The sequence below is a fragment of the Salvelinus fontinalis genome, chromosome 26 (genome assembly GCF_029448725.1).
Source record: "Salvelinus fontinalis isolate EN_2023a chromosome 26, ASM2944872v1, whole genome shotgun sequence".
NCBI lineage: Eukaryota > Metazoa > Chordata > Actinopteri > Salmoniformes > Salmonidae > Salvelinus > Salvelinus fontinalis.
Window position 1 is genome coordinate 10232587 of NC_074690.1, and position 23999 is coordinate 10256585.

At 44.2% G+C, this 23999-nt stretch overlaps 1 protein-coding gene across 1 annotated transcript in view; it reads left to right on the forward strand.

Moving 5' to 3' along the window:
* Positions 1 to 23999, forward strand: part of LOC129823630 (tensin-3-like) — an 83907-nt gene that overhangs the window by 32284 nt on the left and 27624 nt on the right. The window contains exons 11-16 of the mRNA XM_055882486.1: positions 118 to 183; positions 732 to 833; positions 9112 to 10362; positions 17771 to 17928; positions 18151 to 18280; positions 18408 to 18491. Coding sequence (XP_055738461.1) covers positions 118 to 183; positions 732 to 833; positions 9112 to 10362; positions 17771 to 17928; positions 18151 to 18280; positions 18408 to 18491 — 1791 coding nt within the window. The remainder of the gene's footprint in view (positions 1 to 117; positions 184 to 731; positions 834 to 9111; positions 10363 to 17770; positions 17929 to 18150; positions 18281 to 18407; positions 18492 to 23999) is intronic.

Sequence of the window (23999 nt, forward strand, 5' to 3'; positions counted from 1 at the left end):
ACAACCCTGGCATTGCAAGCACCATGCTCTACCAACTGAGCTACACGGGATCATTCATATTTCCGTGGCATTCCAATGCAGCCACACTCACTCCATTCCTTTGTGTTTGCTCTGCAGATCGCAGATTTCTGGATTACGGGAAAGTGGAGCTGGTGTTTTCTGAGGGCCCGGAGAAAATCCCAGGTATTTTTCTAAACTCCTATAACTCCTTAACTATAACTCAGTTAGAAAAGCAGGAGGGTTTGAAAACCTCCAGACACATGGTCCTTTCACCACCCAGCTTCCCCCCTCAATCTCCCCTCTTTTCCCCTCTACCCCCTGCTGAGATGAGGATGTGGAAATCCGTAGAGGGGAAATGTAGTGTGAAGTGTGTGCTGACAGAGAGGTAAAGGAGCACAGCATGCCCTTCCTCCCAGCCCCACAGGAGGGAGCGTGTGTGTTGTGCTTGTTGTGTGTGTTTTTGCGTGCATATATGTGCTCTAAACAACTCATAAAATGTAACATTCCTTCAACTCTTAGTTGCAAGATGAAAACACTCTGGCCACAAATCACTTACAGAAAATAAACAAAAATGGCTTCTGTCCACGGAAAGTTTAAACCTAGAAGAATGTCCCACTGATCCCTTGTTGTTGATTGAACCCTACAAGAATGTCCCACTTATTCCTTGATGTTGATTGGACCAAATAAGAGTGTCACACAATGATTCGTTGCTTTCAAATGGTCTCCTGTAGGTGCAGAGCGCTGGCAGAACGGGGCAGACGTACGTGTGGACTACAACACAGCCGACCCTCTGACACGATGGGACTCTTACCAGAACATAATTGACACGGAAGGTAACAGCATTCACTTGGACTTACTTCTCCTCATTACAATGTGAAACATAAAGCTTCCAGTCACTCTGCATTAATATCATATTGTCCACCATAACTAACAACCAAGTTGATCAAGATAAACCAAGCAATATCTGTGGATCATGCACTTACATTGACCAATAGTGCCAGGAGTTTTTATCTGACCGCATTACTTGATGAGTAAAATCTCTGGGCCATATTTAGGCTTTCCCTGTCAGGAACAACTCTTGATCCTAGCTACATTTTTAACAACACAGGTACACGTACACCCAGTAAAACAAACCACATCTGGGTCAGTCAATGTCTGCTTTCTAAATGAATGGAGATCCTTCCTTAGAGGGCCAAGTGACAACTGCAGTATTTGTTTCAATGCAAAGCTTCTAGGTGACATATCTCTCAGCAACCCTGTAAACCTCATGCTAGTCTCAGTACTGCAGAGCATGACAGATTTAGGGATGCGTTTGTAAATTCCCTCTGGCCATCTACTCCGATTTCAGAGCACTCTCGTTATGTGTGCAAGAGTGCAGAATAACTGATGAATTTACTATCGCTCAACACCCATTGAATATGGCCGATGTCGGTAAACATCGACAAGAAAGCGTAATTAAATTGCTGCCAGCAGCACAGTTACAGTCACCAATGCTCTGAATAAATAGAAAACAGCCTAACCAGATTTGCAAAGGCCAGTAAAATGTTCAGAGTGAGCTGTTATCTCATTTGTGTCTGGAAGTAGGTAGCAAGCTTGCCAACTTTAGCCAGTTAGCTTGGGTGCTTGACTGCCCGTTGTTAGGGGTGTTTTCGTAAATTAAATTTGGGGGGGCGCACTCTGGGCGTTTGTAAATTCAGAGCGTTGTCAGATTGTCCTTTTGTAAATTCAGAGAGCGCACACAGTTGAGTGTTGGTAAATCAGTTATTCTGTGAATTTATGAATTCAGTGAATTTATGAATGCACCCTAGGTCAGAATGCTCGGCTCAACCCGACTCCTCGTCCTCGGCCAGAGCGTCCAGTGTGCGCTCTCAGCGCTCCGATGAATTTACCAACACCCAGAGCGTACTCTGGCACTCCAGATTGAATTTTCGAACACACTCTTAGAGTCCTCTGCTCTGGTTAGCCAGGCCCGCTCTGTACTGTATCATATAGGGACTACAGCGTAAAACCATTAAAGGCCCGCTCTGTACTGTATCATATAGGGACCACAGCGTAAAACCATTAATGTAAACAGTCAGTCTCCACCAGCTTGGTTTATGTGGCTTTACTTGTACCATGGCAATTCCTATGGAAACATTTTTTATTTACAATGGTAAACAGAGGAAATTAAAGATAGTATCTTCCCCTTGGTGTACCATATGCAGAAGATTCAAATCAAACTTTATTTGTCACATTCGCCGAATACAACAGGTGTAGACCTTACCGTGAAATGCTTAACCCTCCTACTGTGTTCCGGTCGAATTGGACCAATTTACAAAACATAGTTAATTTAATGTGATTGTCATAAGGTTCCATGATTTTGTCCACACAGGGCATCTGAACACACAAGATACATGTTGATGATTTTCATTACATTTTGGGTGTTTTATTTAACCTGTGGTGTTCCCGGTCAAAATTGACCGGCCATTAGAAAGGAATTGGTGACACTACCATTAGTGTATAAAATTGAGTTCAGGCACATGCCCATTCATCAAATGGACACACTTCTTCTCCCAGACCCCCACATGCATGTGTGTTTGAGCACATACACACACACACCTCACTCCCCTTCTTGGCTTCCATAGCAACCCCCACGGGAACCTTTCTCCAATAGTGTCTTTCCCCCAAGGGAACCACACCTGTTGGCATTCTCACAAACAATCGCAACATTGTTTCAATAATATATAGAACTTTTCTCACAGCTCTGGTATATCAAGCTTTTTTGAGGCCTTGCTAACAATTAATTCTGTGGCAGCACAATGACCAAACGATATACCGTATGTGAGGCTCTTGATCATATCTTTAATCATGACAGTGGTGAGGAGGTGAGTCCTTGTTAAACTTTGACACAAAGTAGTCTGTGATAAATAGCACAATATGTTTCATATGAGTATTTGTTATAGTCAAAATAATCCATACATTATGCTTTTTTTTAAACTCAAAACGAGTTGTATGAGCTCAGGTCAATGAGGCCTACAGGCCATAAATAGCAAATAGAAGTTCAAAACTTGTAATGTTCACAAGAACTTAAGTTGATAAAAAGATCTAACGCAACATTGGATTTGGATTTGGATTTGTAATCAGCTATAAGGGGGCGGTCATTTTGGACCGGGACACATAATTAATCAACATGCAACGAACACAACAGGAGGGTTAATTTAAAGCCTTTAACCAACAGTGCAGTTCAAGAAGAGTTAAGAAAATATTTACCAAATAAAATAAAAAATTATAAAATAGTAACACAATAAAATAACAATAACGAGGCTATATACCGAGTCAATGTGTGGGATGTAAATAGTCTGGGTGGCCATTTGATTAATTGTTCAGCAGTCTTATGGCTTGGGGGTAGAAGCTGTTAAGGAGCCTTTTGGTCCTAGACTTGGCGCTCCAACAACGCTTGCCGTGCGGTAGCAGAGAGAACAGTCTATGACTTGTGTGACTGGAGTCTAACATTTATTGGGGCTTTCCTCTGACACTGCCTAGTATATAGGTCCTGGATGACAGGAAGCTTGGCCCCAGTGATGTATTGGGCCGTACACACTACCCACTGTAGCGCCTTCTGGTCAGATGACAAGCAGTTGCCATACCAGGTGGTGATTCAACCAGACAGGATGCTCTTGATGGTGCAGCTGTAGAACTTTTTGAGGATTTGGGGACCCATGCCAAATCTTTTCAGTCTCCTGAAGTGGAAAAGGTGTTGTCGTGCCCTCTTCATGACTGTCTTGGTGTGTTTGGACCATGATAGTTCGTTGGTGATGTCAACACCAAGGAACTTGACACTCTCGACCCACTCAAATACAGCCCCTTCGATGTTAATGGGGGCCTGTTCGGCCTCCTTTTCCTGTAGTCCACGATCAGCTCCTTTGTCTTGCTCATATTGAGGGAGAGGTTGTTGTCCTGGCACCACACTGCCAGGTCTCTGACCTCCTCCCTATAGGCTGTCTCATCGTTGTCGGTGATCAGGCCAACCACTGTTGTGTCGTCAGCAAACTTAATGATGGTGTTGGAGTCGTGTTTGGCCACGCAGTCGTGGGTGAACAAGGAGTACAGGAGGGGACTAAGCACGCACCCCTGAGGGGCCCCCGTGTTGAGAATCAGCGTGGCATACGTTACCACCTGGGGGCAGCCTGTCAGGAAGTCCAGGATCCAGTTGCAGAGGGAGGTGTTTAGTCCCAGGGTCTTTAGCTTAGTGATGAGCTTTGCGGGCCCTATGGTGTTGAATGCTGAGCTGTAGTCAATGAACAGCATTCTCACATAAGTGTTCCTTTTGTCCAGGTGGGAAAGGGCAGTGTGGAGTGTGATTGAGATTGCGTCATTTGTGGATCTTTTGGGGCGGTATGCGAATTGGAGTGCGTCAAGGGTATACAGGATGATCCTGTTGATGTGAGCCATGACCAGCCTTTCAAAGCACTTCATGGCTACCAACGTGAGGTCTAAGGGGCGGTTGTCATTTAGGCAGGTTACCTTCGCTTCCTTGAAACATGTAGGTATTACAAACTTGGTCAGGGAGAGGTTGAAAATGTCAGTGAAGACACTTGCCAGTTGGTCCGCGGATGCTTTGAGTACACGTCCTGGAATATCTAACTACGAATTTTCAGAAGGCAGCCCGACCTCTGCCCCCTTTTTCTCCATCTTTTTCTTCACGCAAATGACGTGGATTTTGGCCTGTTCCTGAGAAAGCAGTATATCCGTCACGCCGGACTCGTTAAAGAAAAAATCTTTGTCCAGTTCGAGGTGAGTAATCGCTGTTCAGATTTCCAGAAGTTATTTTTCGTCATAAGAGACGGTAGCAGCAACATTATGTACAAAATACGTAAAAAAAAAACAAGTTAGAAACAACACGAAAAACTAACAAAATAGCACAGTTGGTTAGGACCACGTAAAACGGCAGCCTTCCCTTCCGGCGCTATTATTAACATGTTAGTATCGGTAAGTTTGGCCATGTCAATCAGCTCGGGTTAAGGTTAGGTAATATCTAGTGCTTGTTTGCTGGTAGTTTCTGGATGCTTTTTACAGTGTTAGTACCATAGGGAATATGGAAGCACTGGGGTCAGCGAGAGAAAAGTAGTTCCCTAGAGATTATTATAATTGTTTTATCAAATGAATGGGCGTGCTTCGACCAACCCAGTTACACAGACTTTTTTGATCTTTTGATCTCTCTCTCTCACTCACTCACTCACTCACTCACTCACTCACTCACTCACTCACTCACTCACTCACTCACTCACTCACTCACTCACTCTCTCACTCTCTCTCGCACACACACACACACTCCTTCACTCACACACATACACATTGTCAGGGCATCCCTTGCTGCTCTGCCAAATCTTTCCTCTCAGCCGTGGAATTCACAACAACTTACCATAATAGACAAATATGGTGACATTAAAACATGAATCCACCCAGGCCTGTTATACAATAAGCATTTTATATGCAATACCAATATAAACCATTTGATAATAAAGACAAGTAGTTTAGTTGCTTTATTTGAGAAACTCTACTACACAATCTTAAAGTGAGGTTAGCTTTTGTGTTTGAAGTGCTAGATCAAGAGTCTCTGGGTATGTAATGAAAGAGCAAACATTGGATATGAAAAGATTAATTAAAGGCAAACAACAGCCTAAAAAACTATTTTTCACTTTCTCCTTTTCATTGAGTCAATGAGGCATTCCTGTGGAATATTTACAGCCTTGTTTTCTCATGTAAACTCTAGATTAGAGACGAAAGACTGGGAGCTCTACTGGAATTCAGGAGCTACTTACCAGTCCATTTGATTTGGCAGCTCCCAGTGTCCCTCTGACTGCCTGTCAATCGGCTTAAAGACAGCTTACCACTTCAGTGTTAGGTATGTGGAAGGACAACATAATTTACTTCAATGGCTTTTTAAATTCCCCTTCCCCCATTCAAAATGTGGGTTTATCCACTAGTGTGAATTAAGTATTGTGTTTGAGTATGGGTTGTTCTTTATTGAGGGATATAATGCTTTACCTCACACAACATCCTGGAAACTGCTCTACTCTTTCCGGGGTCGATTTCCTCCCCATCAATAGAAACAAATCCAGCCAATGTGTGTTTTTTAAGTTTTTTTAAAACACGTGTACATGCATCAGAGGATGTCCAAGCAATCAATACCAGGTGTGTGTCAACATCGACATAACCTCATTTGAGCCAATTAAAAGAGAAAGTCTAGGCCACAATAGGCTTGTCCTGTACTGAGGGCTCCTCTCTCTCTCCCCTCTGTTCCTGCATCTAGCTCCCAGTAAGAGAGTGAGTCAGACCAGAGCCATGTAACAGGGCCCTGGTTTGACTGCTGGATTAATGAGGAATGTTTTAGCTGAGGGCTGTCTGGCTGGGCCCCAAACGGAAGCCCAAATGGAAGCTAGGCCAAGCCACGCAGGCCAGGGTTGATGAAAATGAGGATGGTGATGATGATGGTAATTAAGCTTTATGACTCACGGGCCTGGCATACAGTATGAGAGGAGGAGGAGGGATGGTAGATGGTAATAACACTGATGTGAATGGAGCAGGAGTAACAGCAGGGTAATTTCGGAGGTGTAGCAACAACAATTCCTCTGGGGGTAAAGAATAGTTGGGAGTTGGAGCAACAGTTTTGCTGCCACATGCCCATTTGCCTTATGTTTACAGAGTGTCAAGTGTTTTTAACAACATAATAACCTAAGAAAATGGACAATTTGGAACAAAAGGTTGTTTGATAAATTCTGACATAAATGTAGATTCAGGATAGATGAAATGGTTCAAAGATGAAGACCACCGGATGTGGCCGTACTTGGTTAACCATCTATGGACCTCAGTCTTGCCAATGTGTGTCTTCTGATAGAAAAAAACGGTCAAAACAATTGTTGAACCCCATAATTGAGGTTAGGGCACATCTGTTTCCATGCTGGTGTTGTACGGACACCAGGCATGTCATTTCATGATACACGACAGCGAGAGAAAAACAACCTGACAATCCCAGGGGTTTCATAAACCGGCAGAGAGCGCCCAACTAGAAGGTAAGCTTGCTCTAATTAAAATGTCTGTCTTTACAGTGTGAAAGAAAGAGGGATGGAAGAGAGAGAAAGGAATGTTGTTTTCATTCTCAGACCCTCTCTGCCTCTTTCTCTTTCTCTTTCTCTCTGTGTCCCTCTCTGCCTCCCTCCTGGCAGGGTAGTACCCTGATGCAGCCGGGGCATGAGGTCGGATTACAGCTCACCCCAGGGCCCGCCTCCACCCCCTTGCCCCTCCCAACTTATTTACATTCTTCTGTCCATATTTGGAGAACTCAAGGTCCCCCATTGTGTGGAGTGCAAACACCCTCACCTTCCTACTCACTTCTAGGAGAGAGGTAGAGTAGAGCCAGTGTGTGTGGTTGGAAGACCTCTGTGGGTTTCTGATCATGGTCACTATCTGTCAGCTAAACTTCCTACTCTTTATTTCGCCTCCTCCTCTCCATATCATCTCTCTGTTTCTTCATATTGTTATGCGGGAGATGGTGGTCGTCTGGTGCACTTATTTACCTGCAGTTGGTGAAGGAGAAGGTTAGAGCTGTGGCTGCATTACTTTCTTGAAGGAGAAGGTTAGAGCTGTGGCTGCATTACTTTCTTGAAGGAGAAGGGGGACTGTGAAAGAAGAGTAGGAGGGGGGAGGGGGGAGAGAAGTGGGAGGGTGACATACCGAGGGAGAGAGTGGAGGGATGACATATGTCTTCAGAAGTGTTACCGCCTTGCCAGTTGGATTGTTGTAGAGGGATCTGTTGGGATACTCCTCAGAGTTCTGACCAGGACTGTAGCTTGGTGAGGAGGCCTGAGACATGCTGTAGAGAGCCAGATGTGAGTTCCAGAGAACTGTGTGTGTGTGTGTGTGTGTGTGTGTGTGTGTGTGTGTGTGTGTGTGTGTGTGTGTGTGTGTGTGTGTGTGTGTGTGTGTGTGTGTGTGTGTGTGTGTGTGTGTGTGTGTGTGTGTGTGTGTGTTGAGGGGGAGGGTATAATTTATCATGCGTGTCTAGTATTCGGATCTGACTACAGCCCTGTTGGCTTGAGGAAAGGTAAGTAATTCACGCTGCTAGATTGAGACAAAGGCTTGTCCTTTGTTGAACTACAGGAGAGTTACCCTGATTATGGAATGGGGCTTTTAACCTCGACTTTACCACAGCTTTTGGTTGCACTTGAAATATGTACATTGAACTCCATTCGGTAAGCACTGACCAGACTCCTTGTCTTGTTAGCTAACTAGAAGTCTTTTGTTTTTCCCAGAGTAATTTATCTGAGTCATGAGAGGTGGATTTTACTGTGCTGCTTTCCATTTGACCTCTGACTGTAGTTCACTTTTTCTGCTGAGGGTCGAACATACATTATGTTGCAGGGTCAGAGGGCGGCGGGGAACAGTAGGTAAATCATACCACGGTGAGGAAATCAAACATAGTGGCTGACTGGCCACGGACTCAACAGTACCTTGACTGCCGTATATCAGCTCACAGGCAGACAGTCAGATGGCTGCTTGGCTTTCATTACAATGTTGGTTATATAACCTGAACACGAGGAACACCTTTGTCTACCGTGCAGCACAATGTACGAACGAGAGTTATAGTGCTTGATAAGAATTATAGTGCTAGTTTTATGCTTTTATTTAATTAGAATGGTTAGACTCCATGATTAGTTTTGGGGACGGGGAAACTATTCAGTGGTGTACAGTTGTCTCGTAGAACACTCTTGTTATGTGCAGTGAGAAGTGCTGATCGTTCCCATGCTTTGCTATTCTTACAACCTGTAGTCTACTCATTGTCCACCAGCTCTGTAAATGTGTCATGAGAGAAGAATGACTCACTTATGTCCATACTTCTGAGTTGATGTGTGTGTTCGTTTGTGTCATTGTACGTTTGTGTAACCCTGTTTGTTTTTATCAGACAGCTGTACTTGTTGTTCAGTGAACTTATTTGTCTATGTGAAAAAATTATCTTCTTTTGTGGTCATCTACCTGTACATATGTGTGTCCATGTGTTTGTGAGTGGTGATGTCTGTGTGTGTCTCTGTACCAGCTGACCGCTTGAAGCCGCTGCATCTCTTGTTGTTCCAGTGCCCCGCTCTCAGGGACTGGCCCAGGACAAAGCCTCCCCATCCAAAAGGAGCCCTAACGGGGAAGGATCCACCACCCTGACCCTGGGACGTGGAGCCCACCAAGCCACTTCTACCACCAGCAGTCCCGACCACAGCGACCACGCCCTGTCAGCCAGCAGCGACTCAGGCCTGTCCAGCACCTCTCTGTGGACTGACAAACCCCCAGCCCCCATCACCACAACCACCAGCTCCAGGCCCCAGCACGGCCCCAGTCGTCAGGAGAAGGCCCAGCTGAAGCGCCTGCTGAGCGGGTTCGGCCTGGAGGAGATGTCTGAATGCGGAGGAGGACGGCCAGGAGTGATGACCATACAGAAGCGGATACCAGCCCAGGTGCATGGCAACGGGGACCTGCGACCCCCCAGGGAGAGGGAGACGGACATCCTGGATGATGAGGTCCTGCTGTCGGGTCACGACCTGCGCAGTGTGGACAGCCTCGGGACCCTGTCGTCCTCCTGCCACAAGAGCAGCCAGAACTCCTTGCTGTCGGATGGCTTCGGCAGCCCTGGGGGAGAGGAGCACCAGCTCCACCACCACCACCACCAACCCCAGCACCACCACCCAGCCCCGGCCACAATGGAGGAGTACGAGAGAGCCTACGCAGAGGCCCGGAGGAGCTGCTTTGGCCAGAGGAGTGTCTCGGTCTCCACCCCAGCTACCGCTGTGCCGGTGCCCAAGCAGCAGGTCTACCGGCAGGGCAGCTACTCCACACACACCTGGGTGCGCCAACAGCAGATGGTAGCAGCCCATCAGTACGCCTACCTGCAGGCCGAGGAGGGTGAGGAGAGGGAGAGGTACCCAGGGGACAACAAACCACAAGGGGGAAGCCCACCCAAACCTCCAGCCCTTACAGTGTCACAACAAGGACCCGTGCTGAGTGTGAACACTGCTGCCTTGACAACGGTGGTGGCACCACAGACACACAACGAGCAGCCTCCTGCAGCCGTCAACAATAACAACAACAGCCGAGACGAAGAGTTCAACTCTTTGACTGTGGACATTGATAACTCCATCGACCAGCTCAACCAGTTGATCATGGACCTGGACCCCACGTTCTTGCCTGTCCCCACACGCTCCAGCTCGGTCAAGAGGAGCGGGGAGCATGTGAATGGCTCAGCCACCACAAACGCCACCTCCACCGGGTGCCCCAACGGAGTCAGTCCCAGAGTCACAGAGAACAGTACAGCCACACTGCAAAGCACACAGCCGTCAGGTAAGACAGCAAGGTCTGGGTGTGGTGATTGGTGGCGGTGGTGGTGGTGATATGAATGGTGGTGGTTGTAATAATGGTGATGTTTTACAATAGTACTGGTGGTAGTAATGTTAGCGGTGGTGGTTTAAATGTGATCCAACATCTGCACACAGCAGCGCATCATGAAAAATGGTGGTGGTAAGAAATCAATGAGACATTTGGTAATGTTTCTTTTCAAATCCTCACTTCTCTTACAACACAGTGTTAACTTTTCTCAAACACACCGTTGCTCTCTCTTACCTTGAGAGCTGTTAGCCAATGTAAATAGCAGGTTTCCTGCCAGCTTTTCAGATGTTTTCTGCGTGTTTCTGAGGAATAGGCCGTTGTCGAGGCTTGTCTGTGTACAACTGTCTCACTCAGAGAGAGAGAGAGAGAGAGAGAGAGAGAGAGAGAGAGAGAGAGAGAGAGAGAGAGAGAGAGAGAGAGAGAGAGAGAGAGAGAGAGAGAGAGAGAGAGAGAGAGAGAGAGAGAGAGAGAGAGAGAGAGAGAGAGAGAGAGAGAGAGAGAGAGAGAGAGAGAGAGAGAGAGAGAGAGAGAGAGAGAGAGAGAGAGAGAGAGAGAGAGAGAGAGAGAGAGAGAGAGATGACTGTCATCAGCTCTGTAGATCTAGGCTCACAGCTCTAGGACATTCATACATGAGGCACAATCTACTGCTGACATGGAATGTCTTTGAAGGTTCCTCACACTCTCTCGGGACTTACTTGTCAGGTGCTCACTGAAGCCACTTTTATCAGTAGAGACACCAGCTTGACGTGTCTTGCTTTCAGAAGACAGTATCTTAAAGGGAATATTACAGCTGTTGGAGTCAATGTCAGCAGGTCCCCTTGCATGTTATCCATCTAAAAGAATAGAAAACCCCAAAAAGTGGAGGAATATTCAAACTTACTTAACTGTATGTTTTGAACATTACAATAGTTTCCCTCTAATGACCCTTATCTACAGTTCAGCTGCCAATTATTGTATTTCCTCTGGATATTGGTCTGACTGATATTATGCCATTGGACACAGACTGATACAATGTGCCAAAGAATCCTAGAAATGTTCCGTACTTATCAGTGACTGAAAAGTTGCCTAGGTCTCCTACCAGCTTTGGACCTTAGCCATTCACAGTGTTTTGGTCTGTAATCTGAAATCAGCTAATTTCACTATCTCACCTTTGTTTGTTTCCCACTATTAGCAATACGTATCTTACAGCTACCTATTCAAATGTGCAGATGCAATCTTACACTCTTAGTAACACCACAAATGTTCTGTCTTTTTAATTTCACCAAACTTAGCTATATCGTAAGTTGTTAAACTTGTGAATGTTGTTGACTCAAGGACGGCAGTGCATTCATTGACTCTGGAACTGTGGTCCAACATTTTGTTTCTACCTGGAGTGTGCGAGTGTGGTCTGGCCGTCAGTAGAGTGTGAATCACTTTAAGATATTTACCTGGAGCAGCCAGTGGGAACAGAAAGAGGTGAGCATAGTGCCAGGAGGAGGACCAAGGAATTTCCAAGCAAGGAACAAGTGTGCCTTGATGCATCGCATTTTCCATCTGTTTCCAGATACTTGTACCTGGCTGTGCATATCGGCTACATACTCTAGAAAGCCCAGACTTAACACACAGCACAGTATAGTACAGGAACACTCTGTGTTTAGTTTCTTTACAAAAATGCAATCTATGATAAATGGCCCTATACAGTGCCTTCAGAAAGAATTCACAGCCTTTGACTTTTCCACATTTTGTTGTGTTACAGAGAGAACTTAAAATTGATTAAATGCAGATTTTGTGTTACTGTCCTACACACAATACCCCACCATGTCAAAGGGGAATCGTGTTTTTAGACCATTACAAATCAAAAGCTGAAATGTCTTGAGTCATTTCAGAACCTCTTTGTTATGGCAATACACCCAGACAATACACCCAGTCACTACAAAGATACAGGTGTCCTTCCTAACTCAGTTGCTGGAGAGAAAGGAAACCACTCAAGGATTTCACCATGAAGCCAATGGTGACTTTAAAACAGTTACAGAGTTTAATGGCTGTGATAGGAGAAAACTGAGGATGGATCAACAACATTGTAGTTACTACACAATACTCACCTAAATGAATAAAGCATGTACAGAACAAAAATATTCCAAATGATGCATCCTTTCTGCAATAAGGTACTAAAGTAAAACTGCAAAAAATGTTGCAAAGAAATACACTTTATGTCCTGAATACAAAGTGTTATGTTTGGGGAAAATCCTACACAACACATTACTGAGTACCACTCTCCATATTTTCTAGCATGATGGTGGCTAAATAATGTTATGGGTATGCATGTCATCTGAGTTTATTAGGATAAAAATAAACAGAATAGAGGTAAGCACAGGCAAAATCCTACAGTAAAACCTGGTTCAGTCTGCTTTCCACCAGACACTGGGAGACAAATTCACTTTTCAGCAGGACAATAACCTAAAGCACAAGGCCAAATATACACTGGAGTTGCTTACCAAGATGACATTGAATGTTCCTGAGTGGCCTAATTGTAGTATTGACTTAAATCTGCTTGAAAATCAATGGCAAGACTTGAAAATGGCTGTCTAACAATGATCAACCACGAACGTGACAAAGCTTGAAGATTTGTTTTTATAACAACGTGCAAATATTGTAAAATCCAGGTGTGTAAAGCTTTTAGCGACTTACAGTTAGTGCATTCATCCTAAGATATCTAGGTGGGACAGTCATACTGAGTACATTCTTCCTCAATAAAATAGCAAAGCCAGAGCTAGTAAGGGGGAAAGGGTCAAGTGTGAGTTTAAGTTTGAAGAGGTAGGGTTTCAGATTTTTGGGGAAGATGGACAGGGACTCTGCTGTCCTGGTTCCACCATTGGGGTGCCAGGTCAGAGAAGAACTCTCCCACCACTTAGGGGTGGAAGGGCCAAGAGACCAGAGGTGGCAGAACAGAATGCTCGGGTTGGGGTGTAGGGGTTGAGCATCAAATCAAATGTATCTATAAGGCCCTTTTTACATCAGCAGATGTCACAAAGAGCTTATACAGAAACCCAGCCTAAAACCCCAAATAGCAAGCAATGCAGATGTGGCTAGGAAAAACTCCCTAGAAAGGCAGGACCTCAGCAGTAAATGTCAGTTGGCTTTTCATTGCCGAGCATTCAGAGGTAGAGACAGCAGGTGAGAGAAAGAGAGACAGAGAGATGGGAGAATTAGAGGAAGCATACTTAAGTTCACACAGGACATCAGATAAGACAGTATCATTTCATCAGATAGGTCAGACTGACCCTAGCACCCCGACTATTGAAGTTTAGCTACTAGAGGCTGAGACAGTGTAGCCCTTGCTCTGGACACTACGCTGACAGACACAGCAAACCTTTTTGCCACAGCTCGCATTGATGTGCCATCCTGGATGAACTGCACTACCTGAGCCACTTGTGTGGGTTGTAGACTCCGTCTCATGCTACCACTAGAGTGAGAGCACCGCCAGCATTCAAAAGTGACCAAAACATCAGCCAGGAAGCATAGGAACTGAGAAGTGGTCTGTGGTCACCACCTGCAGAATCATTCCTTTTTTGGGGGTGTCTTGCTAATTGCCTATAATTTCCACCTTTTGTCTATTCCATTTGCACAACAGCATGTGAAATTTATTGTCAATCAGTGTTGCTTCCTAAGTAGACAGTTTGATTTCACAGAAGTGTGATTGACTTGGAGTTACATTGTGTTGTTTAAGTGTTCCCTTTATTTTTTTGAGCAGTGTATATACAGTTGAAGTCAGAAGTTTACATACACCTTATTAACCAAATACATTTAAACTCAGTTTTTCACAAATCCTGACATTTAATCCTAGTAAAAATTCCCTGTCTTAGGTAACTCAGTTACACCAGCTCTGTCGGGAGGAATGGGCCAAAATTCACCCAACTTATTTTTGGGAAGCTTGTGGAAGGCTACTCGAAACGTTTGCCACAAATTAAACAATTTAAAGGCAATGCTATCAAATACTAATTGAGTGTATGTAATCTTCTGACCCACTGGGAATGTGATGAAAGAAATAAAAACTGAAATAAATCATTCTCTCTACTATTTTTCTGACATTTCACATTCTTAAAATAAAGTGGTGATCCTAATTTACCTAAGACAGGGAATTTTTGCTAGGACTAAATGTCAGGAATTGTGAAAAACTGAGTTTAAATGTATTTGGTTAATAAGGTGTATGTAAACTTCCGACTTCAACTGTATATATATATATATTGAAATTTGCTGTCGTAAATGTTACCAGCACCTTTGCGGTATGTGCGGGGAGAGGCCTTATTTAAAACAGTAAATTCATAAGGCTTGAGCCATGTTTCAGACAGACCAATCACATCAAGGTTATGACCAGTGCTTAGTTCATTGACTACGACTGCCTTGGAAGTGAGGGAACTAACATTAAGTAGTCCTATTTTGAGGTGTGAGAAATTATCACAATCTCTTTCAATAATGACAGGAATGGAGGATGTCTTTATTCCAGAGAGATTGCTAAGGCGAACACTGCAATGTTTAATTTAGCCCTGCCTAGATCGAGGCACAGACATGGTCTCAAATCAAATCAAATTGTATTGGTCACATACACATGGTTAAAAATGGGGAAAGCTGAGCTGACTACACTGACTGTGCTATTGGTAGACTCCACTAAGCTGTCAGGGTGGCTATCTCATTGTGGAGCTAGAGGAGTTAGAGCCCTGCCTATCTTGATAGGTAAGATGAGAGTCCATCACTCCTCAGTAGGCAATGCTTGGTCCTGTTTGTGGGGGAGGGCCAGTTATCTACAAATTCTATCTTTTGGAAGGGGAAAACAGTTTTCAACCAGCGATTGAGTTGTGCGAGTGCGCTGTAGAGCTCATCACTCCCCTCTAGCTGGGAGGGGGCCAGAGACAATTACTCGATGCCAACATATCTTTCTAGCTAAATTACACACTGAAGTTATGTTGCGCTTGGTGACGTCTGACTGTTTCATCCTAACATTGTTGGTGCCAACGTGGATAACAATATCCCTATACTATTTACACTCACCAGTTTTAGCCTCAGCCAGCACCATCTTCAGATCAGCCTTTATGTGGGTAGCCCTGCCCTCTGGTAGACAATGTATGATTGTTGGATGATTCTAATATTGCGGGCAATGGAGTCGCCAACGACTAGGGTTTTCAATTTGTCAGAGGTAATGGTGGGAGGCTTCGGAGGCTCAGATCCAGTAACAGGTGGAGGAGAGACCTGAGAAGGCTCGGGCTCTGACTCATTGCTTTGTGTGGAAAACCGCTTGAAAGTTTATAGCGGCTGAATGAGCGACACCGGTTGAGCATGCTAAAAGCATTTATTTCCAGTAGCCATAATAAAATTGCCCGGGATTAACACTACTACCTGTATTTACTGGTGGCACAGACGCTGTATCATCCTTTCCTACACTTAAATTGTCCTTGCCTAACGATTGCGTCTGAAGCCATTTGGCTATCCTCACCATAAGGTGATAGTTCTCCTTTATATTATGAGTATAGCGACTGCAATGAGAAGGCATAATGTTGCAGTTGTAAGGAGCGATGCAGGAGATGAGAAGCAGGTATAGGGAGTGAAGGTTTAATATCTGACGGACATGAAACGGAACAGCGTCTAGACAGGAACACATAACAACAACTAATGCGGACGCAGGGAACACCACCGAGGAACAGACAGATATACAGGGGGTAATCAACAACGTGAAGGACATGGGAAAAATGGGGAAGGTTGAACATCATGCGGGCTGCAGCATTCTGGAGAAGTTGCAGGGGTCAGACAGACAGACAGACAGACAGACAGACAGACAGACAGACAGACAGAACAGCTGTAGCCATAGATTTCATGTATAGAGCAGCTGTATAGAAGACATGCACAAACACTGCCACACTCATAAACAGTAAACACTTCATTTTAAACATCCTGAACATTACAAGCAAACTCGCTCAACGACACGCCTTTGACACTGTTGTGTACATGTCAAGCCCAATTTATAAATGCATTTCCTGGTTGTGTAGTGTCTACTTTCCTTCGTGGAAATAGGCTAAGTACTGTCATACTGTCGTACTTACGTTTGCTGAGTGACTAACATAATCTTAACCCAAATCATGATATCATCTTTGGAATATATGATATCTCTACAAAGTGAGGTCTCCCAAAAACAGAAAAAGAGAGCAACATCCCAAAAATAACTGTGTTTACAAGCTAAAGGACAATGAAGAGATCCCACCTGAGATCAGGAGTTAGAGAGGTGATAGTGAGAGTCATTGCAGTGTTTGTCTATCACATGGTAATGAGATGGCCATTCATTCAGATCCTCTTCAATGAGCTCAACTCCCCATGATGCCTCCAACCCACAACAGAGACAAACGTTTAGTCGAAGCTCGCATCCACTTCAAGACCCTGGTACTTGCCTATGGAGCTGCAAGGAGAACTGCCCCTCCTTACCTTCAGGCTATGCTCAAACCCTACGCCCCAATCAGAGCACTCTGTTCTGTCACCTTTGGTCTCTTGGCCCTCCCACCCCTACATGGGTCATCTTCCGCTCAGCGTAATCAAAGCTCTTCTCTGTCCTGGCACCCTAATGGTAGAACAAGCTTCCCCCTAACGTCAAGACAGTGGAGTCCCTGTCCATCTCCCGAAAAGGTCTGAAACTCTACTTCTTCAAAGACTAGATTAAATAAATCCCACGCCCCCAGAAAAAAACAGCCTGCTCTTGTCTTTTCCTACTAGCACTGACTTTTCTAATAACTCCTTTACTGAGGGAAAATGTACTTACTACGACTGTGATATTTATATACATCTTAAGATGAATGCACGCACACACACACACACACACACACACACACACACACACACACACACACACACACACACACACACACACACACACACACACACACACACACACACACACACACACACACACACACACACACACACACACACACACACACACCGGGAAGCCTTAAATTAGCACCCCGTGCCAAGTGGAGGGTCTCCCCACGCCAGTCATTCACAATCCTGACCCCCACCTCACATTCCTCTCAGCCCCCGCTGCATTCCTCTCCTGTCCACTCACAACGACACAGACACTAGTACTAAGCTCAACATTATCCTAGCTGAAGTTATTGGAGAGGTATAATAACGCCTAGTAGAGATTGTAGTCAAGAAGTTAGAGCCAGAGGTCTTTGGTATGCAATGTGTGAAGCAATAGCATGTCACAAACATGGTTTAATGGGTTGACATTCTTCAGAAAAGTGTATTTCCTAAAGATTTGTGGTGGTAGGGCTTTCTGGTATGTTCAACATTAATGGCCAGTTCTCACCCTCCTCTCCGTCTCTGTGTTTGTGTGTCTGTGCAGCTGCTCCATTGTCCGTTGGTGACGTCAGAGTGGACTCCATGCAGAGTCGGCAGGGCAGTGATGTCACAGATCACCCAGGATTCGGGGGCTCACGCTGGGGCGTGCAGGAGGAGTACAAGAGCACACGGACCTACTCACCCTGCGTACCTCACTCCCAGGTACAGGAACATACTGAAACCATGACTCATCGACTCCCAATGTCTGTCGATACCTTGTCATTATCTTGCTTGTCATGATGTGCCCTATGTTGTGTGTTCGTGCCATGTTTTGCTGTGTACTGTTTTTGCTGGGTACATTGAGGTGATGTTCACACGCATGTTTTTCCTGTGTGTGTGTGTGTGTGTGTGTGTGTATTTCCGTCTGTGTGTTTTGTATTACAGCATGGCATGCTGTTCAGGAGTGACAGTGTGGACTACAGAGCTCAGGGTCCAAAGATGGACAGTGGAGTGGAGGCTGGTAGTGACATGACTCCTACTCCTGCCTTCCCCATCTCTCCCCCTACACCTTACGGTAAGAGCATCCATTATTGTCTTGTGTCTTTTTCCAGGGGTTTGTGTGTGTGTTCACATGATGGCTCTCGTGATCATTGCTGAATTACTGGATTTTAAACCTCATCTCGTCTGCTATGCTTCCATAGTGAAAAACATGGCGGAATTCACTCACCTGAGGCAAACTCCATCTCCCAGCATGCAATCATATGGAGCTTACAGGACGGAGCATGGTAGGTCATTGTGGCAATGTGCACTGTACTTCTGGAGAATGTAGGCTCTAAGCTGTGTGTATCACAGCACACTGACATTCTCATTCATTCAGATGAAGTGAGGTAAATGTTGAAATATATTCTTTCACACAATGGATTACAGCTGTTGCTCAAAAATGACTTATATTTTTAGAGTATAGAATCATTCGTAGAAATACCACTAGTCTCTAAAGAAAGTGAATAGACATATTGACATGTCAGGCCCTTGTGAGCTGAATAGATATTGTGGCACTTGGCCTTTGACAAAGCCATTTGATTGAAGGAGCCAGACCATGGGGCAGTGAAACAATTGATAGTAAGTGTTCTATGTAGGGAAGTGGACACATTGGAAGTGATGGAGTCTATTCCACTCATTCTCCCTCTCCCTCTTTACTTAATCTCTCACTTAATTAACAACAGAGAGTGGGTGATGGAGAAAGATAGTGAGTGAGAGAGGGAGCTCTAGGAGACAGAGAGGGACCCAGTGACAGACAGTACAAGGGTATGAACAGTGATGGGAACCTTTGGGTTTGTTCATTGTTTATCAGCTGCTTTTGACTCCTCCTCTGAGGCTGTCTCCATCACGCAAACTTCTCTCGGAATGTAATCCACCATGTTTATGTGTTTATATCTAGTTGTTTGTCTTGATGCAGTTGTTTTCCTTGTGGTATTGCACCATTGCTGGTCACATTCCATAACTAATGTATGAGAACATTGTGTTGGTTGGAGGCAGTGCACTAAACAAAGCCAGGGACTGCCTCCCTTCCCTGGGGGTTCCATACCAGACTCGCTCCTCCAATGGTTGGTTTGGAGAACGTCTGTGTGGTTTCAGTCCTGAAAAGTTAGTCTTTTATAGCACATTGTGTCAAAGCCTTCAGTGCCTGAAACAGTTACATTTTTTGTTTGTCCGTAGAAGTTTTGTTATGGTCTTAGATGTTTCTCAGTGGTGGAACACACCCAGTTATACAGATGTAGGATCATAATGTGAGCTTCAGCAGGAAAATAATTATGCAGCAACAGGACTTGTGAATTACTACGTTGATTATAATGAATAGACATTTTTATAGAGGTTGATACATTTCAAGTCTGAAATTTCAAAGTGGAAATTACAAACTTCAGAAGCCTTTTTAAACCTAAAGTATAATACAAGTTTAAAAGTTTTCCTGCATAAGGGTGCTCAAATTAAGATCCTTCATCTGTGTCAGTGGAGGCTCCTCAGAGGAGAAAGGGGAGGACCATCCTCCTCAGTGAATTAAGCACATTAATCCGCTTTACAACTGGTGTAGAGCCCAACAGTCATAAAAAAGGCGGCACTTGAGTTTCAAGTTTGGGGAAGATGATTTTCACCATAACAATGCAACTATGAAATAAAGTATTACATGCATAATCACATTAGTGGTCACTTTTGGGAACAGTGTTTTCCAACTAGTTGATTGCGTTTTGGAACATTTGCACTTTTAGCCTACTGCCGTGTGCGCATTGCTGTGTTTGTTATTTGAAGATATAACCTAATAGTTTATCAACATTTTAAGCTAAATATTCTGATGTGTTGCATCAGCCTCATTGCTTTAAAAAAGCTTTGTTTTATGCGACTAGTAGCATTCATTTGGGATCTATCGCATCCCACAACTGTCCCGGAGAATGTTTGGAATATTTATTTCTTGCACAGAAGGACAAGTTGGCCAATAGAAAAGGTCAATGTACTATGTGGGATAGTTGATTGACATAGGCTAGTGCTTTTGCTGTTAGTTTGGCCTACTCATTTTGTTGGCTGACAAAAGGTAGGCTAATTGTGGACAGTTCTTCTAACATCAATATGCGCCTCTGAATTCGATAAGAGGGACACGCACATTTGCATCCCCGATGTATCTGTCATTACTTGTAGCTGACTTCTTAGCTGTGAGAAGGACCAGAGATCAAGTGATGTGCATTGGCTAATAAAAATTGAGATATCTGAGAAAGCCATGTGAGTGAGAGAAGCACGGTAGCTGGGAGAAGGGAATTATAATTACACCGATCAAAATATAAACGCAACGTGTAATAATTTCAACAATTTTACTGAGTTACAGTTCATAAAAGGAAATCAGTCAATTGAAATGAAATAATTAGGCTTGAATCTATGGATTTCACAGGACTGGGAATACAGATAGGAATCTGTTGTTTCACAGATACCTTAAGAAAAGGTAGGAGCGTTGATCAGATAACCAGTCAGTATCTAGTGTGAGAGCTATTTGCCTTATACAATGAGATACATCTCCTTCACATAGAGTTGATCAGGCTGTTGATTGTGAACTGTAGAATGTTGTACCACTCCACTTCAATGACTGTGCAACATTGCTGGATATTGGCTGGAACTGGAACATGCTGTTGTCATGCAGAGCATCCCAAAAATGCTCAATGGGTGACATGTCTAGTGAGTATGCAGGCCATGGAAGAACTGGGACATTGTCTGCACCCAGGAATTGTGTACAGATCCTTGAGACATTATTATTATTATTATTATTATGTTGAAACATGAGGTGATGACGGGCATCCCGAGTGGCACAGCGATCTAAGTCACTGCATCACAGTGCTAGAGGCGTCACTACAGATCCGGGTTCGATCCCGGGCTGTGTCACAGCTGGCCGCGACCGGAAGACCCATGAGGCGGCGCACAATTGGTCCAGAGTCGTCCGGGTTAGGGGAGAGTTTTGCTGGACGGGATGTCCTTTTCCCATCGCGCTCTAGCGACTCCTGTGGCAGGCCGGGGAGTATGCAAACTGACACGGTTGCCAGTTGGACGGTGTTTCCTCCGACACATTGGTGCGGCTGGCTTCAGGGTTAAGCGAGCAGTGTGTCAAGAAGCAGTGAGGTTTGGCAGAGTCGTGTTTCGGAGGACGCATGGCTCTTGACCTTCGCCTCTCCCGAGTCTGTATAGGAGTTGGAGCGATGGGACAAGACTGTAACTACCAATTGGATATCACGAAATTGGGGGGGAAAATAATAATGCATGAGGTGATGGCTCCTGATGAATGGCACGACAATGGGCCTCAGAATTTTGTCATGGGTATCTCTGTGCATTCAAATTGCCATCGATAAAATGCAATTGTGTTCATGGTCCATAGCTCATACCATAATACACCGGCACCATGGGGCACTCTGTTCACAATGTTGACATCAGCAAACCGCTTGCAAACACGACGCCATACACGCTGTCTGCCATCTACCCAGTACAGTTGAAACTGGGATTTATCCGGGAAGAACATATTTCTCCAACATGCCAGTGGCCATTGAAGGTGAGTATTTGCCCACTGAAGTCGGTTACATTGCTGAACTGCAGTCTGGTTAAGACCCTGGTGAGGACGACGAGCGCGCAGATGAGCTTCTCTGAGAAGGTTTCTGAATGTTTTTGCAGAAATCCAAACAGTTGATAATATTCTCACCAGGCCTCGAATTTTCCCACCGTAATGTCACCTAAAACATCCATGCCTTTTGTGGCCAAAGTTGCGTTGTGCCCTTGGGCTGAATATAATACACTGAACAAAAATATAAACACAACGTGCAAAGTGTTGGTCCCATGTTTCATGAGTTGTCCGTGACTGGGAGTCCCATGGGGCGGCACACAATTGGCCCAGTGTCATCCATGTTTGGCCAGGGTAGACTGTCACTGTAAATACGAATTTGTTCTTAACTGACTTGCCTAGTTAAATAAAGGTTAAATAAAAAATAAAAAATTGTGCTGGGTACAATAAAAGGCCACTCTAAAATGTGCAGTTTTGTCACGCAACACAATGCCACAGATGTCCCAAGTTTCGAGGGAGCGTGCAATTGGCATGATGACTGCAGGAATGTCCACCAGAGCTGTTGCCAGAGAATGTAATGTTCATTTCTCTACCGTAGGCCACCACCAACATTGTTTTAAAGAATTTGGCAGTATATCAAATTGGCATCACAATGGCAGACCACGTGTAACCATACCAGACCAGGACGTCCACATTCGGCGTCTTCACCTGCGGGATCGTCTGAGACCAGCCACCCGACAGCTGATGAAATTGTGTGTTTGCACTACTGAAGAATTTATACTACATGTATAAAACCAAAAGCTTACCTTGACTTGGCATAGTTCCGGTGTTGGATATCCATAGCCAGCTAGCTAACATAGCATCCCTCTCAGTTTGAGTAGGCTAAACTAGCTAGCTGCATTTGCTAGCTAAGTGAAAGTTTAAAAAACACAAGCAAATCTCTCTCTCTCTCTTGCTTCTCCTTGATTTTGGAAGAAATTAAATTGTTCAAAACTTATCAACTATTGTCTTTTTCTCTTTGAGTAAACTACTCACCACATTTTATGCGTGGCAGTGATAGCTGTAGCATATGCTTTCAGTACTAGATTCATTCTATGATCCTTTGATTGGGTGGACTATACGTCAGTTCACGCTGCAAGAGCTCTGATAGGTTGGAGGACGTCCTTCAGAAGTTTACATAAATTAGGGCTGTGGCGGTCACAGCCGTTGACTGTGAAGCAAATAACTGCCGGTCTCATGGTAATTTACCATTAATTATCATAAACACATTTAGCATCTCCTGGCTTCCACGCATAGCCTACAAGCTACTGATGCAGACATTTGGAACATCTACATTTGAAAAAGTCTAATAAATCAATTTAATAGATCCTTCCCCATCACAAAAGGTATGAAGAAACACGATATGAAGAAAATGTAGTCTATTTCAGAAGAACAGAACAGCATACTCTGAGTTGTCCTTATGTTAGGCCTTGATATAGAGAATCCATATGGCTGTGGGCTACACTAATTAATTTCATTTAACAAACAAGATTTGCTTAGAATTCCGTGGCGTTATTTTGATTATTTTATAGTATGAAGAATACAATTGACCAAGGCTGAATAAAATAGAAAGTATATTTTCTCCAAACGATTTCAAAGAAAGTGTGCATATGCGGCTATTCTGTGCTGAGCGATTTTCAGGCTGGGGTCCTTTTTTTCCGCAATTTCCGCCTGACTGACGTGCCCAAAGTAAACTGCCTGTTACACAGGCCCAGAAGCCAGGATATGCATATAATTGGTACCATTGGATATAAAACACTTTGAAGTTTGTAGAAATGTTAAAACAATGTATGAGACTAAAACCCAATTGACATGGTAGGAGAAAATCCAAAGAAAAACCAACCAGCATTTTTGGTTTTGAGAGCCCATGCTCTTACAATGGAAAGCATCCTGCACACACTTCATCAGTCTCTCAATCACAATTTGACATCAACGGCTGATGTTTTGTGTACTGAAGTTCACAAGAGAAGGGAAAAGGTGAGAGGAGGAGATCGCATAGATAGTTTTGAGAAGGAATGATATATACAATGAGAAAAGTGATCATGCTGTTTTTATGTGGCTGCAATGAAAGTTTGCTGATGTAGAGATTTATCATGTACTGGCATATATCTTAAAGGCACAATCTGCAGTTGCTGGATCCATTATTGGACTTTTAAATTACTTGTATATA